Source organism: Pleurodeles waltl, chromosome 7 (assembly GCF_031143425.1).
Source record: "Pleurodeles waltl isolate 20211129_DDA chromosome 7, aPleWal1.hap1.20221129, whole genome shotgun sequence".
NCBI lineage: Eukaryota > Metazoa > Chordata > Amphibia > Caudata > Salamandridae > Pleurodeles > Pleurodeles waltl.
Genome location: NC_090446.1, coordinates 580,407,978 through 580,424,936, shown reverse-complemented (window position 1 = coordinate 580,424,936; position 16,959 = coordinate 580,407,978). Strand labels below are relative to the sequence as shown.

The window sequence follows — 16,959 nt, the reverse complement described above, 5'->3', positions numbered from 1 at the left end:
TGATCTGTTTATTATGTAGTTCTTCTTATGGACTTCTTAAGTTTCAGGATGTTGCAAATACCAGGTAAGACTGTTCTCCAATTTAACAGTGCCCACTTTACTGATCTCAGAAAGATAGACGGCACATCCGCCTAGCCTGGATGGCTCAAACTATCTCCTTCTTCATCGGTCTTAATAGCTTCTCTAATGTGCTTTACGGGAATCCCTCAGCACTTCACACCACATGCATAATAGCAGCTCCACTCATTCATACAGAGCAGCCTCAAAGGTAGCTTACAACCGTCCCCAGAGAGGCCTTAAATTGTTCCTTGTTGCAAGAGAAAGGATAAATGGTTTCACATACCAGTCTATAAAGAGGACTTCAAGCTTCCTCCCAGACAGGCTGCAATGGTTTCTTAGTTACTCCACTCAGTAGGCTTTAATGGTTCCTGTTCCACATAAGTAAGTAAAATCTTCCTCTTACACATACTCCGAGGTATCAAAATGCTCTCCTATTCCGTTATGGAACCCTAAATAGTTTCTTTCACCTTCCCTCCAGAAAACCCTCACTGGTTTCTCCCATATCCCCAAGAAAAACCTAAATGTTTTCACATATCCCTCTCTCAGAGAGGAATTACAGATTCTCCTATGTCATCCCCTAAACGGTTTTACTGCTTCCAGCAACCAACATACAAAAGTGTTCAATGGTCCCCTACACTGCACCGCTAGAGTAACCTCAACAGTTCCCCACAACTCCTCCAGAGATGCTGCAATTCTTCTTTATATGTAGAGGCACAATAATTGTGTCCACCCCACTATTGGGAAAAGTGAGAAGTTTCTTGGATCTACATTGAAAGAGGCACAATACTTTCTCTTGCCCCTCTTCTAGAAAGAACTCAATGGCTCCTCCAAACCAAAGAGACTTCATGGGTCTTCATACGCTTCCTCTAAAATGCATCAACACTGGACATTCCCTTCACTTACAGCAAACCCTCCAACAATTTCTCCTATTTCAGACCAAGAAAGCCCCTAGCCCCTAGTCTCATAACACTCTAGAGGACTGAAGAGTTCACTCTATTTACCATGCACAGTTGATTCAATGGTTCCTTAAACTGAAAACCAAAAAACGTAAATCTTTGACAATGCTTTCTTAAATGAATTCATCTTCTCCACTCTTCCTGCAGAGAGGTCACATCACTGTCAGATTAAGCCCCTGACATAAAGAAACCGCAAAGCCTTCTTCCAACTTTAAATATTTACATATATCCCTCACAATTATCTCCTCTTCCCCACTGCAAAACAGCCTCAAGGGTCCCCAGCTTTCCAAAACTGACAGATCCCAATGGTCACTGTGCCCCACCCTCAAGAACGCCCTCTTACATAAGCCCTCATTATGAGTGTGTCATATTTTGTTGTGGACAAGCTGGGGGACAGACCTCTTCTGACCCACAGTAATTACAAGATTTTTACCTTGAACAGAGGATAGCCACACAAGCCAGGAAATACCAGGTCCTGTTTCACTGTTTTTTCCAGAAGTCTGAGGGCAAATCTGCTGACATTTTATGTTTACTCTGAGTAAGCATACATTTTTCAGGAGGACAGCCAGTGAGAATGGAGTTGGGTGAGGTTGGGGGATCAGGGCAGTGTAAATGTAGGCCAGTGGAGCATGCATACTCCACCTACAGCACTTCAGGGGTCAGACATTGCCATGATGTGTCCATGACTGAAGCCCTTACCCCTATCCCTGCAGCAGTTTCACTGGTTGTGCACCAGTACCCAACGAAACCAAACCATCTGTCTCCACACCTGGAAATATGGGGCCTGGAATCAAGAGCCTACTAAAATGACCCTGAGAAGAATTTCATCCCATCCTCCCCCGAGTTAACACTCTGTGGGAGATACACAAAATCATAATGAGGCCAAGAGTGGTTTAGATGCTCCATTCCTTCTCAGTTACCTCTTTTCCCGTATTAAGGTGTCTCAATGGTCCTTCTATTTTCCTTTGTGAGGAGGTTTCAAGGAACCTTTATTATACAGTGGCTGCAATAATTAATTTCTTCCCTACACAATTATCAGTGGTTCACCACATCCTGACCAGTTGAAAGGCATTTACAGTTCATTCTACCCTTCACTTCTGCCTCAAGCCACAGTGTTCCCTTCGTCTTCTCTCGCTCTGTAGGACCTTCATTTTCCTAATGATTTTCCCATTAACCGGCTCAGTGTCTTTGCCACCACAGTGCCTTTCCTTTCCTCAATATTCTAGCCCTCAAATTCACTCAGCACCAAGTACCGTTATCACAGCCCATATTAAGCACCCACTCAGTGACTGCATCTCCTGTGAACACATTTTCCCTCAATGCACTCACCCCTAAGTGCCCTTGCCTTCTGTGAACACATCAAAACAGTGTTCAAGGCCCCCTTCTTGTCCTCACTTCCATCAGTGTCCACATCCAAGTTCTCACCCTTTTCAGTGCCCTTAACCTCCTTATTGATTTTTCACTTCCATACCCAGGCCCTCCCAGAGACTGCCCCCCCCCCCACTTCAGTGATCACAAGTCCCCCATGGTGCCCTCATCTCAATATTGCTCTTGACTTTTCCATTAACCACACTGCTTGGCCCCACAGTTGCCCCCAGTCCCTCATTGTCCTCACCAACATCAACATTCCCACCCATTCAATGACTGCACCAAATTAAGGATATAATTTCCACTCACCTGCACTGTGTCCCAGATCTGGTAGGAAAGGTAGTCCTCACTAACACTCTCAGGGTAACCCTGAGGCAAGAAAATGGACTGTGAAAAGAAAATGCAATAGGTTTAGTTTAAGCATGTCTGGGGAGATCCTTCAGTGAGTGTATCAAGGGAAACACCTGTTATCTAAAACATGCACATGTATATTCAAGAGAACTGTATTTTAGAGACCTTAAGAATCCCACTGTAGGAATGGTAAATGTACCATCCAGTTGCAGGCGTAACAGAAACACATGTGACACACACTGACAAAGAGTCCAGCCCTTTTAAAGATGGTGCCCCAATGGGGCTTGTTCTTCCAGAGGCAGTTACCCAGGCAACAGTCACCAAATGGAAAAAAATCTCTGATGTCCAATAACCATGCCCTGGCAGCAGAATAAATTGCCATTACATAAAGTATCCAGTAGCTATGTTAGAAGTATCCCAGAAAAACAGAGTTTTCTCTCAGCAGTTCAAGCTCATTTACATGCTGTTCCATACAAGATGTCTCACTTAAAAATGCTCCTAGAGGAATTATTTAGATATTGTATGCGAACATATGTTCCAGTCTTCAATTAAGGAATAAGACAACTACGTACTTTTAAAATCCAATATATTGCTCAATAGGATCCAGGAAGTTAAAAAAATATACAGTTCCAACAAACTGTTCATTTCATAAACAACAACACTGTATATAGATCATAAGATTGAATCCCAACTGCAGACCCAGAAAGAAACCCTCATCATGACAGTTCTGCAAAATAATTGCCTGGTTTTCAGTCCCAGTTCAAGCAATATCATGGACTTTCAAAGCATCTGTGTGCAAGATGAGTTTTGTACCCAGTGCAGTCTCCCATATACAAAATGTACAGCAGTTCTTATAGCAGACGTCATTTAACAAGTAGCCCGAGCTGGTTTATATCAGAGAAACCCTACCTCTCGAAACTAGGGAATTTTACTGACCTTAATAACACTAATCAGTTTTGATTTGCGACCAGGTTAAAAACTCTAACCAAGTCATTGTGTAAAACATGCCAGTATGTCATCCGTCAGTGTGGTGCCTATTGTGCTTACTCCTGTTTTTAGTTGGGTACACAGAAACAGGTCCTACCTGTGTAAAGCCCAATACCAAGGGTATTATAACATGCTAAATGGGCCTACACTTTCTGGGAGTGTTATTTCGCCTTACTTAATTTGAGCACCAATAATTTTTTCTTGAGCCCAGTAAATTCATACACATATGTAAATGTTCCCCCTGAAATGTTTGATCTAGAATTGACTGTAACAAAAAATATTTGTTTGGTGGCTGAAGTATTAATTCTCCATTGAAGAAGTTTCCAGTGGTGAAGAACTTATTGATGGAATTACCTCCGCTATGTGTGTTGAAGTAATGCTGTTATCGGGATATTGATCTGGAGGTCATTCCGTCAGCAGAAACTACACCAGGGCAGAATGCTCCAGTGGAGTGATAAGCACTTCCTCTACGAACACGGGGAAATTCGGCTGACTCCCTGCGCTAACTCCGGCTAATTATGGATTACTTTACCAGTTTGCTCTGCCCTGCAGCATGTGCTAAGTATACTAAGAAAGAACTCCAGACATTTTACAAGTATCTTGAGTCCAACCATCCCACTTAATTGTTGTACAAGTATATATTAATTGATCGATTTGTAGTGTGTGGCTTAAAATGAATTCAATTTTGATTTAATTCTTTGCCGTCTCTCATACTGAAATGCTCAAAAACGTGAATGCATTTTCAGTTCCTTAACTAGTAAATATATCTAGCTTGAGTTTGAAGAACTGGTCGTTATCTGGACTCAGGAGTTCTAACATGGAAACGCGATTGGAAAGGTTTCTTTGGTATGGCGTCTGATTCAGCAACTTCTGAAATGAAGATCTGCAGTCACCGGAAGGTAGCCTCGTGACATGTAGAGGATGGTACTGGAAAACAATGTTCCTGCCCAGCACAGCTTTGCAGCTATACTACAGAGCTACAGGCTGAAGACCTCATAAGCCACCCCTATGGGGATTTCCTTCATGTGTGCTAGAGACCATAGAAGGTGTCGGCATGGACCAATTTTCCTTTAAGTTGCCAAGATATATGGAAGCATAGGGTGGACAGATGCAGTGGTACATAGGGGTGGGCACTTGTAGGAAGGGGGCCGAGACTGCTTCACACGTATGTGGACAAGGAATGATTGTGTTTGTAACATTTCTAAGACCCTGCCAGTTCGTTGACCCCATTTTGTAACTTGGAAGAAAGGTTCTATGGTGACAGCCCAGCAGGTTCTTTAGTAGTTTACCCCAATAGGTCTGCTACACGAATTGGAGCCACCGGATTCATCCAGAAGGCTCATCTCAGTATTTCTAGAAGTGTCCCTACCCATACTGCAACCTTCGTCCTCGGGCATACGTATTGGATGGCTTGCCATTCCTATGCTGCTCCACACAAAGCCAGTGGACATAAAGAGCAAGATGGCACACTGGTTCACTATCATAAACCTATACAGCGAGACCAGGGATCTTCAGAATACGAGATGAAAGTTACTCATAACCTCCTTCATTTATGTTGCCAGTCCCAGAAGACCTTTCTGTGGGCCTAGATGTGATTTGCCTAGAAGTGATTACTTTGGAACAGAGCCATCTTACTTACCACATCAATCCTCTCAAAATCCAGCACTATATTGTAAAAGCTACTGTTTCATGCTCCTTCATGGCTTTCCGACCTGTTTCAGTAGACCTAGTTGTGAAGATAATTCACTCTATGGGTCCCGGTCCTGTAGCTGCACCCCCACTATCATCCAGAACTGTCCGACCTCCTAATTCCCTTCAGCATGCACACGATAGGTCAACTGCCTATACTGAAAGTAGTTTAAAGTGATATTCCATACGTAGTAGCACCCCTGTTTGGAAGTAAACTAGATCGGACCCAGAGGCATAGAGGAACCATTAGTCCTTATTCTACATATTATTTTTTGGGTGGAGTGATTGAAAAGTTCCTGAAAGGAGCTCTAGCTTCATACAGAGCGATGTGTGTCGCTGACCTCCAGTTTTTTGACACACTGACCTTTTTTGTGGCACTGAATCAGCATATCTGGTCATCCAGGAGCATAAGATGAAGTAGAAATACAATGGGCAGGCAAAGATGGGCTTGTTGGCTGAATCGGGCCAGGTGGAGCACCGATTTGGGTTAGATAAATTATGTTTTTGGTTTGGCGACTTTAACAAGGAAATGGTTGCAAAACACCAAATGCAATAGGTGAATCGTGGAGATAATTGCTCCCTTGTGGGCTTATAACAATCTGGTGTCCAAGAAGGCGTTTTCCTCTTCTTTTTGTTAATTTACCTACAGGCACACACACATATATATTCTTCATCTTCCGACGCAGGCAGAAGACAAACAACTAGTGACACACCTGTTGGAACAAACGGCTTCAAGGGTTATGGGTAGCGAGAATGTGGGTTGTATTTATTGTGATTCACAGATAGCTGCTTCAAACAGTACCAAGAACTCAACTTTAAGCCTCCCGACACTGTTTAAAGCAGACAGTTGGGGATCACATTAAATGCAGGCCGCATTCTTATTGACAAAACCCTTGAAGCTTTCTTATCACTTTCACCAGTGAAAAGCTCGGATACGACAGCTATGGTTTTCTCCAGTCTAACCCAAGTGGGTGGGTTACTTAGCCTTGTACTGCAGTATGCAATCTCAATATTATGTGTATTCAACGGCTCTTGGTTGAACCCATGGTCACACGGTGAAGGCATAAACATCAGCTCAAGCACAACTTAAGCATGGCAGCTCCCAAATCAGAGCCCTGGATTATTACAAAGTGATCACTGTAATATGTCTTACTCTGGCCTGCCCCGAAAATTATTAAATAGTTATGTGTGTTGAACAGCAAAGTGGGTAGATTAACTACAACAACCAAACAAAGACCCATACCTTGTGTACTAACATTTCAATCAGCAAGAATGTACACATTTTGCATGGCAACTCCTTGGCCTAACAAGACTAATTAAAAGAAGAACTTTGGGGCCTTTCCACCTTTATATTTGGACCTACACCCTGGAATGTCCGGCCAAGATAACTTGTCTTATTTACACACACCATTCAAATTTAAAAGCAGAGGAAAACTTTTCGTGTAAACTGAGCTTTTCCAAAATTCTAGATCTTCTGAGCTAACCCCAGTACCTGATCCACTGATTTCTCCTCATACCCCTTCAAGGGGCTGGTTCTGTGTGCGGATTTATCAGGTAGAAGGGTGGGTTTAATGGAACGGACTGCTCCCCACCTTCCCTCCAATGTGGCTCCTTCCTTGAGGTATCAACACTTTGCCCCTCTTAGTCTGAATTACTGGAGGCTACTGGAGGAGCCAGACACGTAGCACCCTTTTGGCCTTTGCCAACAACGCAGCCTCGTATTCTGCAGAGGCCAGAGTTATGCGAGATGTGGTGCTAATGTAAAGAAAATGACTACAGAGACAGGCAGTTGTCGATGTAGAGGTGTGCATTAGTGTACAAAATCAGTCTAGAATTTAGGTACTGGTTCACTAATGCCTAGAACCGAACTGGAAGCCTTGAAGATGGCGAAGGCATCTAAGCAGCTAGTCAACGAAACCTCCCATTTCTCCATCTGTGCTTCTAGAAACTAAAGGCCATCTGGAAGCCATAGTCAAATATACTATAAGGAGCGAGGTGGAGGTCCCTTCGGGTCATACTGCTGATGAGTTTAGCTCAACCACAATGTAAAGAGTGAGATAGACTTGTCGTACTATAAAGAATCAGCCGGAACCTGCATGCATTGCACAGAATAAGGCAACAGTCTCCTTCTACACAAAACCAAACATAAGTCACTTACGTGACCGAGACTCAGTGTGTAGACTAATCAAACATATAAACCATAGGGAGCATAGGGATTTTAGACACCAATTGAAATCCGGACATATAAACTTAGTCTCCATGCCAGTTTGAATTTTTCTTCAAGAGAGTGTTGTGTTTGGTCCTATGTGGCTTTTTTTTCTTCCTCGGTATTCCATGAGGTCTGGTCTTGGGATGTTGTCTTAAAATCAGTGGCGTAGCATTAGTCCCTGCAATCCCCACAGTTTGGGGGCCCCCAAAGCTCCAGGGCTTCAGCACAGTACCCTAGCCTGAGAGTTCCTGATTGACTCCGGGTAGTGGGCCCCTCCATGTACTGTGCAGGAGGGACGCTCAAGCTTCCTTACACCACCGCCTACACTGTAGACGTCTCAGTAGAATGTATACATATTTTATTGTTAATGAAGTGGGAGAGTGGAAAATCAAATGTGTTCAATAGCAAATAAATAGAATTCTTTTACCAGATAACTGCTCAATTCATTCTTTATGTCACTTCGGAATAACCAACTGTGAGCAAGATTATGACAACTGCTTTCTTCTGAGTCACTGCGCTGGAATATGTAAGCCATGGCTGGACACAACCTTGACTGCTCTGGACAAAGCCCAGACTAGTACCCATCCACTGGCATCTTTTTGTGCCCTGAAATGTCAATTTCCTTCTATGCATTCCAATTTCTCCTCACATTCCCCGACTTGTTTACAGTGCCACCAGTTAAATCCAGTCCACATATTTAAGAACTAAAATAATGTATTTGATTTGCCCTGAATGGTCTCTTTATGAGTAAACCTTAACATACCAAATCCAGTGACTGGTGAAATGATGATAGGAAACTTGGAGTGTTTTATGGCTCAGACTTAACAGTCTAATCCATCAAAGCAATGGGGAATGTGTGTGATCTCGCAAGGCCATTCAGAGAAGCAAGATGAGCCCCCACCACATTTTTATACATTGTCTAAACTGTTTGAAAATCTGATCATTTAGCATCTGTTGCAGAACTATCTGTTTCATTTCAAATGCTTCAGTACAGCGTGTCTGCCCCAACACTTTTTCATCCAATAAAGTTGAAATGACTACTAATAATTCAGGAGTAATAACACTGGTTATATAATCCATAGGGTACAATACATTGCTCAACATTAATACTCACTGTGAAGAAGTCTCGGAGAGACTGGTATCGTTCATCTGATCGTTCTTTAACACACCGCAGCTGCCCATTTGGGTCCTCAACATATCCCTGCATAAAACGGGATCCATACCGCTCTGTGCAGATTAGATCCTCTCCAAACTCCATCATTGCTCCTAAAAAGGGCAGTAAAGAATTGCCAATGACCAAAAAATGACAGAATCTTCAGTGAAGAGGAGTAATGCAGAGGCAGTAATCTGTGACTTGATCAGTGACAGCAAAATGCATCATACCTATAGGTATGATGCAGCCACTGTCGGAATGCTGTCCTTGCTTTTTTATATATCTTTTTATTCAACTATTAAGTTATCAATCTGTTTAGTGCTCTCTCAAATTCAGGACCCAATATATAGGCACCTAAATGTACATCTTAACATGGAAACGGTCTCTCCACACTCATTATTCCTTTCCCACAGTAAGGTTAGGAAGGAAGCAACTGGTAGAGCGAGATAACAGAGACAGGCAAACTCTGAAATCCCAATCACACAAAGCTCAATTTAACTTTATAAATAAATGCAACAGAAGAGACACATATGCCACCGTATGATTATGTTTCTAGGTAGTATTGTAAACTAAATGTTGTACCATACCTGCGCAGCAAAAGGTGTCTGAGCAATTCTAAGAAGTGCTTAAAAAGAGAGGGTGATCCAAGTAGCATCAAAAGACTGGTGAGTCATCTTAAGAGTTTTGAGTAATGAATGTGCACAGTATAATTTGAGATAACTTAACAGAGGGCGTACACAAAATCTAAGGTGCTGCTTGCAAGGCCAGGAACAGGGTATCATTCTGATCATGATTCAATGAAGTAATAGGTTCAAACAATCAGAAACTGACAAGAAAGAACAGAAAGATTCATTGGCAGGTACAAGTGGGCATTCTTCATCTAGTCTGACAGAGCTTACTGCAATAACACAAACTGTAGAGACTAGTCTTGCTAGGATGCCTACATGACTCAATACAGTACAACACTGTCATTTTTAAATCATGTTTCAAGTCAGGTGATCCATTTGTTTTCTCTTTGGCATAATAATAATTAGAAATGTCCTCCTCAAGATTTCTATGGAATTTTCTCTATGGTGTCGTATGCAACCACGTGGTGATTGACTTGTGGAAATTTGAGGTCTGCCTTCTAAATAATGCAGTAATGCTCCTGTATCTTGGTTTTGTTTGGCTCAAAAATAGATCGTGCAGATTAGTTTTACAAGTACACAATCAAAAGGTGCTACTGTAATTACATTTGTTTATTTTGAGAGCTGTGGTTGAAATTGTTTTACATGTCACCCATACAAGAAGAATAATGATCGCATATGTACAAATATTTTTGTTTCACTGATTTTTTATAGGATTAATGAGTTTGTCTTTACCTGAAATGGGAATCGTTTGCACCTTACGTTAATGGACCTCTTGAAAGCTATTGATTGATCAGCACAATATGTAATAACTATGGGTTATTTCTGAGGTGTCAGATTTTTCAAGGGCCTGGCGCATGTAATGTTGTCCACTGTGTAAATCAGTCAGAAAACTGTTTGTCTTGGGTCTTCTTTGGAGCGCATCCAATTTTGTTCCATCTTGTCAATCTGACGTAAATGCAGTATCTATGACTTTGTGAGGAAAAACCCAAATGAAGAAATGTGTTGGTACATTTTCATGCCTTAATTTAAAAACCTTTGTTACTGCATTTGTTTTAAAACTTGCGGTCATGTTTTCAGTACATTTGTAATTGATGTTTTAGATTACAGTTTGTTGAATGCAAGGCAGAGTTGACAGTTTTCTGAATAACCTGGTATGAAGTCTTTGCGAATGCTTACAATTGCAAGTTAAGCAATTACACATGTGCAGCAGAAATGTAGAATATTGAAAGGGCTATAAAAATGTATATATACAATCCTGGAGCAGATTTCTTTTACCTTGAAAGATCAGGAGTATCTCATCTATGTAGTGTCATCGGAAGATTTTAAGTGATGTGTGGTTTGCAGAGCTCTCACCCAAAGCTATTTACTTTCGACCTAGGACACAGATTTATGCATGATGGTGCATACTTAACCCCTTTAGTTATAGTTTGATGCTGTAAAAAGATGTTTAAAGCTTAAGATTTTTGGATATGTCTAATATCATTCATTCTGCAACTACACAGTGTGGTGATTGGATAAATGAAAAAAACTGCTCAATACCTTTGAGACCATCCTGTGTTCTGATGGAGTATAAATATCTACTCCACTAATGGTTGCTAGGACGTAATCTTCCTACCAGTATATGTTGTGCATCTTCTAAGGAACATATTGTGTGCCCTGGTTGTGTGAAGGAATCACTCTTAAAGGATATAGCTGGAAGTCTAGGTAGGAGGCATTGCTGCCTACCCCCAGCCTGGGCTGGAAATAGACTTCTTCAGTACATCTAAACAAGAGAAAAAGGAAGTACAGAGCCAGCCTGTGGGCAAAGTTTACTCCCAACATTAGTGTCACTTAACTGCTCAATCACTATTAAAATCATCTTGTCACAACCATATATATTCATTTCCATGTTTTAGAATGATTTTCACAAAACCTTTCCCCATGAGAAAGTATGCTATATTCCAGATTTAGATGCAACAGTGCAGAATTTCCAGGACTGAGACACAATTAGGCACGTTGCAAATTGGCATGCCCTCCATTAGATCTATGCAAAACCGTGGTGCCACTTGAGCTCTCTCCTCACAGTAATCAAAGTCAACTTGAGACCTGTGATTGACAAAGACCTAATAAACCTACAACATAGAGATAGCCATACTGTGTCTCCGCTGGGACAACTACACATCCCTGAACAGGGCTTTGGAAAGATCCTAGGTGATGTCAGCAAATGCTGCTCATCTATACGAAACTGGCTTTGTTGAAAAAGAGTTCACCAACCTGAAAGGCAAACATGGAGAATTTTAAAGTGTGAGCGTTACAACACAGTGGAAAGGCACCTTTGGACAAGCTCCAGCAGCTTTGTCAGCACCCTACAGAGAGGGTACACACTAAATATCCTTATGCTGCTATATATCGGTGATGGAGCAGAAAACAATGCTGCAGTCATCACTCTTACCACCTACTGAAGACCATAAGAGGACAAGGCCTACAAGAGATTTTTTTACTAAGAGAAACAAAACCCAAGCAAGTCCATTGGCACATTTCATTACAGGATTAGCAAGCAAGCCAACACATGCACGTTTACATTGCTAAAGGTCAATAACAAGGGACTGAAATAAGTGATTTAAAGATGCATCTAGTCCACCAAACTCCAAAGGCAGAGTATTTTGAAACCTGCTACATATCTTTGACCATCATACTGGACAGTTTGATGCAGTATGAATTCGTAAATACATTAGCACCTAACATGAAAACTACATTTAGTGGCACATTCAAATGAGAGAGTGTTGAAGTAGTGGACCAAGTACAAGCCAAACCTCCATACCCAGAAGCGAGTGAATGGGAGCTAAAAAAGTCAAACCATCAAGTAGTAGTTAGAGTAAGAGTAGAGAGAGTAGGTATTGCTCAAGAGATTTGTCACAAAGACTCAAGCCCGGTCAAAGTACACACAAGCCTCCAGTGTGGAGAATCTCAATCCCTATTGAAGGGTGTGCAATGCTCCAGAATCTGCCAAGGGTGCAAGACCCAGGTCCAGGACAACGGGCCGGGGGCAATACTAGCTAAACTAGTTAGAGGACATGAACTCTGAGGATGCGATCATCGTTCCATTTGTCATACAAGGTTCGAGGCAAGCCTAAGGTGAATGACTGAATGGGTGAAGAATGAATAAACACTCCTTATAGTGTTCAACTGCTACCCTGGTACAGGGGTCCTTGCACTGCCCCCAAGACAAAGAAATGGATGAGAGCAAATGAGAACAAGAGGTAGAGAAATTAGATGGAAGAGATTAGACAAACACATTTTGAATGTCTTACCAAAGCAATAGTACTTGTCAATTGACCTTAAAGAATACAAAAGATAAATCCAGGCTTCATTAGTCAGGAAAGAAAAATTATGCTCTCCAGTGCAAGCACACTGGATAATACAATGAGGTTCGCAAGGAAAGACTGCAGAACATGTCAGGCCATTTTCCTGGTAAATACAATGTGGATGAAGATAGGCAGTATTAAACGTTAGAGGGGAATTTAAAGTGTGATTGTTTAACATTAGGTAGCCAATACAAAAAAACACAGTGGGTGAGAAGTCAGGGCATCTTACAAAACTTAGAATCCTGCACTCTGTACACAGCAAAAACTGCAAAAGAAATGCTTTGGAAGGCCAAGGTACAGAGCATTGCAACAGACCAGTAAGGAAGAAATGTTATGTTATCAGTTTTATGAAGAGCACTGCTACCTATACAGGTGTACTAGTGCCGAGTTGACACAAGCCCTACAGGACCCGAGTGCTGAGTGGACATTGGCACTATAGGACCCTGAAAAAATAGAAGCAGGTGGACAACATCACGTTGATATGCTCTTAGAAGGAAATGCAAGAGTCAAACATAATGCCGAAATCCTAGGCAGACCAAACCCACTTGAGATAGCCCAAGCAATTGGGCCATTAGTCGTCTTTCCACAGATTCTAAGGAACACCAAGGACCATGACCTCCATATTTTCAGACAGAGCTCAGCCTTAGGACGTTTGAGTGCATCCACCTGGCAATGACTAAGACAATCCTTAAAGGTTTTTCTTGATTACAGGTATCTCTTCCTTCATCACGGAGGATGACAGTTTCGTCAGCCACACAGGAAAACAATGGGAAGCTATAAGGACTTATCGGTGAGGCCTGGGGAAGGAGGGGCCTATTTGGCGAAGAGAGTGGGACTGAGGGCAGAAGGTCTTAACAAAGATTTTAAGAGGAAGGGGAGAGATCATCTATATCGAGCCACAGCAAAAGGACACAGCTAGACAAGCGCCTGGTCTTGCACTCCAACCTAATAAATGTGCTGTAAAACGATGAAAGAACAAATCTGGTCAAAGTCTGCAGCCAGATTCAACAGAATGAGGAAAGATAGTCATTCCTCATTTGGTGCAAGGCAGAGGTTGTTCAAGGGCTATCCAAGAAACTGTTAAAAGACAGGCAGTGCCGCATCCAGGACATGCATTTTCAATAAAAAAAAATATTTAAAAAAAGAGAGAAAATTGGTTACTCATGACTTTTTGCAAAAGAAAGACGATAAGGAGAAAGAGTGTATGTATATTGGCATCAGCAGTAGTTAAATGTTTTGTTTATGTAACTGGAGAGGGATCACCAATCCTTTCTTCTCTTGTTCAGGGATTTGGTACAGAGGTCAGTTACTGGAAAAGTATTAATTAGGTTCAAATGCCTGCAGAGGCAAAATGTAACTAATAATAATTTTGGATGCGGTCTAAATCAAATATGTGTTGATATACAGTCAGTCTAATTTCATTCCATAATATCTTAGAATGAATGTTCCCTAGCTTTATAGATTTTTCCCCAGATTGGTCTCAATTATTGCTGCATGTGGCATCCATCCTATCATCATTTTTACAGTACAAGACTAAGGGACAAATGTCTGGAATTAGCCAGCTTTGTAATTAGGTGAGCATGAAAGGTATAGGAGCATCATGTTTCAGAAATGAAGTTCAGGTGTTGTATCACAATAATGTGTCTGAAGAGTGCAGAGGCTGCAGAGTGTCTGTGTCATCGCTGAGGCTGTTTTTCACTGCACCGAGGAAAGCACTGCAGTTTAAGTTCAGGAGTCGATGTGCCAGTTCTTTTACCCACAACCAGTGATGATGTGTCAGTTCTGCTCATGCAATGGCAGAGATGCATTGATTCTGCACAGGCAGCGGAGAATGTGTCGGTTCCACTGGAGCAAGCACCTTAGGGACACTTCCAGGATTTCAGCACCGGAGGGCACCACTTGGCAGGACAGACTCATGAATGTCAGAGTCCATGAGATTTCGGATCACGAGGCCAGCCGACTAGCCCTTGGAGTCACTCTGGATTCAAGTGATGCAGGTCCAGTCCTTCTCACTCAGATAGGGAAACAGCAGGCAGCAGGTCAGCACAACAGGACAGGAGTCCAGCGAGGCAACAGTCTAGCAGAGTGGCAGTCCTCAGCAGCACAGCAGTCCTTCCTGGCAGAGTATTCACAGGTCCAGACGTGTACAGAGTTGGTGGTGTCAGAGGTCCAGTAATTATACCCAGTTGGACCTTTGAAGTGCACAGAGGTCCTTGCCTTCCTGCCCTGGCCCCAAACTCCCTACTGGGGTATTTGCAGCCCTGTGTTTGAGGACTGGACACAGCCTATTATGGTGTGAGGCTGTGGCCAGTTCCTCACTGCCATCTTGCCAGGATGGTCCATCAAGGCCCATCAAGTCTCACCTAAGCTGCCATTGTGTGTGGCTGTCTAGGGGGAAATACATAAACTCCAGCTGTCACCCACACTAAGGCAAGTGATCAGAGACAGGCAGCAGGCACCAAATGGCTAAAGTAAGAAAATGCCAACATTCTAAAAGGGTTGTTTTCCAAATTACAATTTAAAATTCAACTTCACAATAAGATGTGATTTTAAAACTGTGAATCCAGAGACACCAAACTCAAAAACTTGCTTTCTTCCAGATTGCAAATTACATTCATAAAGGTGTAATAAGGTAATTTCAATGTTATACTATGGGAGAGATAAGCCTCACTGAGTTGAAAAACTTCCTTAGGAGTCTTTCACTATCAGACATGTAAAACTTAAATGTACGTGCCCTGCCTTTTACATACATTGCACCCTGCCCTCTGGGTTGTCCAGGGCCTAACTCAGGGATGTCATATGTATAGAAAGGAAGGTTTGAGCCTGGCACAAAAGGATTATATTGCCAGGTGAACATGACAGTGTTAAACTGCACATACAAGCTCTGCAATGACAGGCCTGAGACATGGTTAAAGGGCTCCTTGAGTGGGTGACGCAATCAATACTGCAGGCCCACAAGTAGCATTTAATTTACAGTCTCTGGGAACATGTAGTGCACTTTACTAGGGACCTATTAGTAAATTAAATTTGCCAGTTGGAGGTAAGCTAGTGTACCCTGTTTAGGGGAGAGAGCACAAGCACTTTAGCATTGGTTAGCAGTGGTAAAGTGCACTGAGTCCTTAAGCCAGCAAAAACTAGATCAGAAAACTGGGGGGAGGAGACCACCCAGGACTGTCAGCTCTAACATATGAAAATCCCAAAGGCGGCAAAGATGACTGAAACGAACAGATTTGTCTAATCATACTGCAGAGGTAGAAATGACTAAATGGGTGAAGGCACTCTACTCTTTTTTCAACCTCAAATTTGATTTCCTCTGAAGAGGGGCTAAAGATGAAGATGACACTGAGCCTACATCCATCTGTCCAGGACCTATTACCCCTGGCATCCACCTGGCCTTCACTGTCTGTCCATCCATCCATCCTTCTTTGTGTTGAAACTTGAGAGCTGCAGGGCAGCATAAGGTGGATTCACAAAAGCATTTAGGAGTAAGGAAAGTAGTGCTACAATAGTACTCTTACAAGATTTTGTGAATCGGCCAGAAACTTCCAACTACTTATTAGTACATGTCCAAAGAGGAAAAAGTCCTTTGTATTTGAACTAAGTGTATAGGAAAATTGTCTGAATAGACATATTTTAGTTAGATTTCAGATGCTCTGGATTCAATTCACAATGGCATGGAAAAAATATGTAAAAATGTATTAAGGGAGTACTATTTTACATACTCCCACATGCCTTTATCTATCATCCCCTCTGGTCCTTGTGTGTACCTGTACATGTGCTGGTCTGTGCGTTTTGGTACTCACAAGTCTTTATGAGAGCATGACCAGTGATACATGTACAATAGCTATCTTTATGTTTGCTTGCATGGATGACTGAATGTGGGTTGGTCGATGTGCATGAGTGCCTGTTGGTGTACTGCAGCACGCGTGGAGCACTTCAGGTATGCAATCACCCTTTAATCATTAAACAGTTTTCCTCATGCTCGCCAGCGGTGCCCCTTGAAATTGCTGGTCAAGTGGCTTTATCAACACCTATGTTGACCACAGTAGGCCCATGGAGCCAAATAAACAGAAGGCCTTTGATTCATATCACGTTCAGTGCATGGCCAGCTCTGCTCAGTATCTTTTTGTAAGTTAATGTATTGGTAGGAGGAAATATGCACACGCCTATAAATCCCGACACTTGAAAACGCATATATTTATCATTGACACGT

The 16,959-nt window shown here is 42.2% G+C and overlaps 1 protein-coding gene across 2 annotated transcripts in view; it reads right to left on the bottom strand.

The window, feature by feature from the left end:
* The window catches only part of RUSF1 (RUS family member 1), a 140,288-nt gene that overhangs the window by 103,182 nt on the left and 20,147 nt on the right, over positions 1 to 16,959 (bottom strand). For both annotated transcript variants that reach the window (XM_069244398.1, XM_069244399.1), the window contains exons 2-3: positions 8,735 to 8,886; positions 2,694 to 2,771 (exon numbers count right to left, since the gene is read on the bottom strand). In XM_069244398.1, coding sequence (XP_069100499.1) covers positions 2,694 to 2,771; positions 8,735 to 8,886 — 230 coding nt within the window. The remainder of the gene's footprint in view (positions 1 to 2,693; positions 2,772 to 8,734; positions 8,887 to 16,959) is intronic.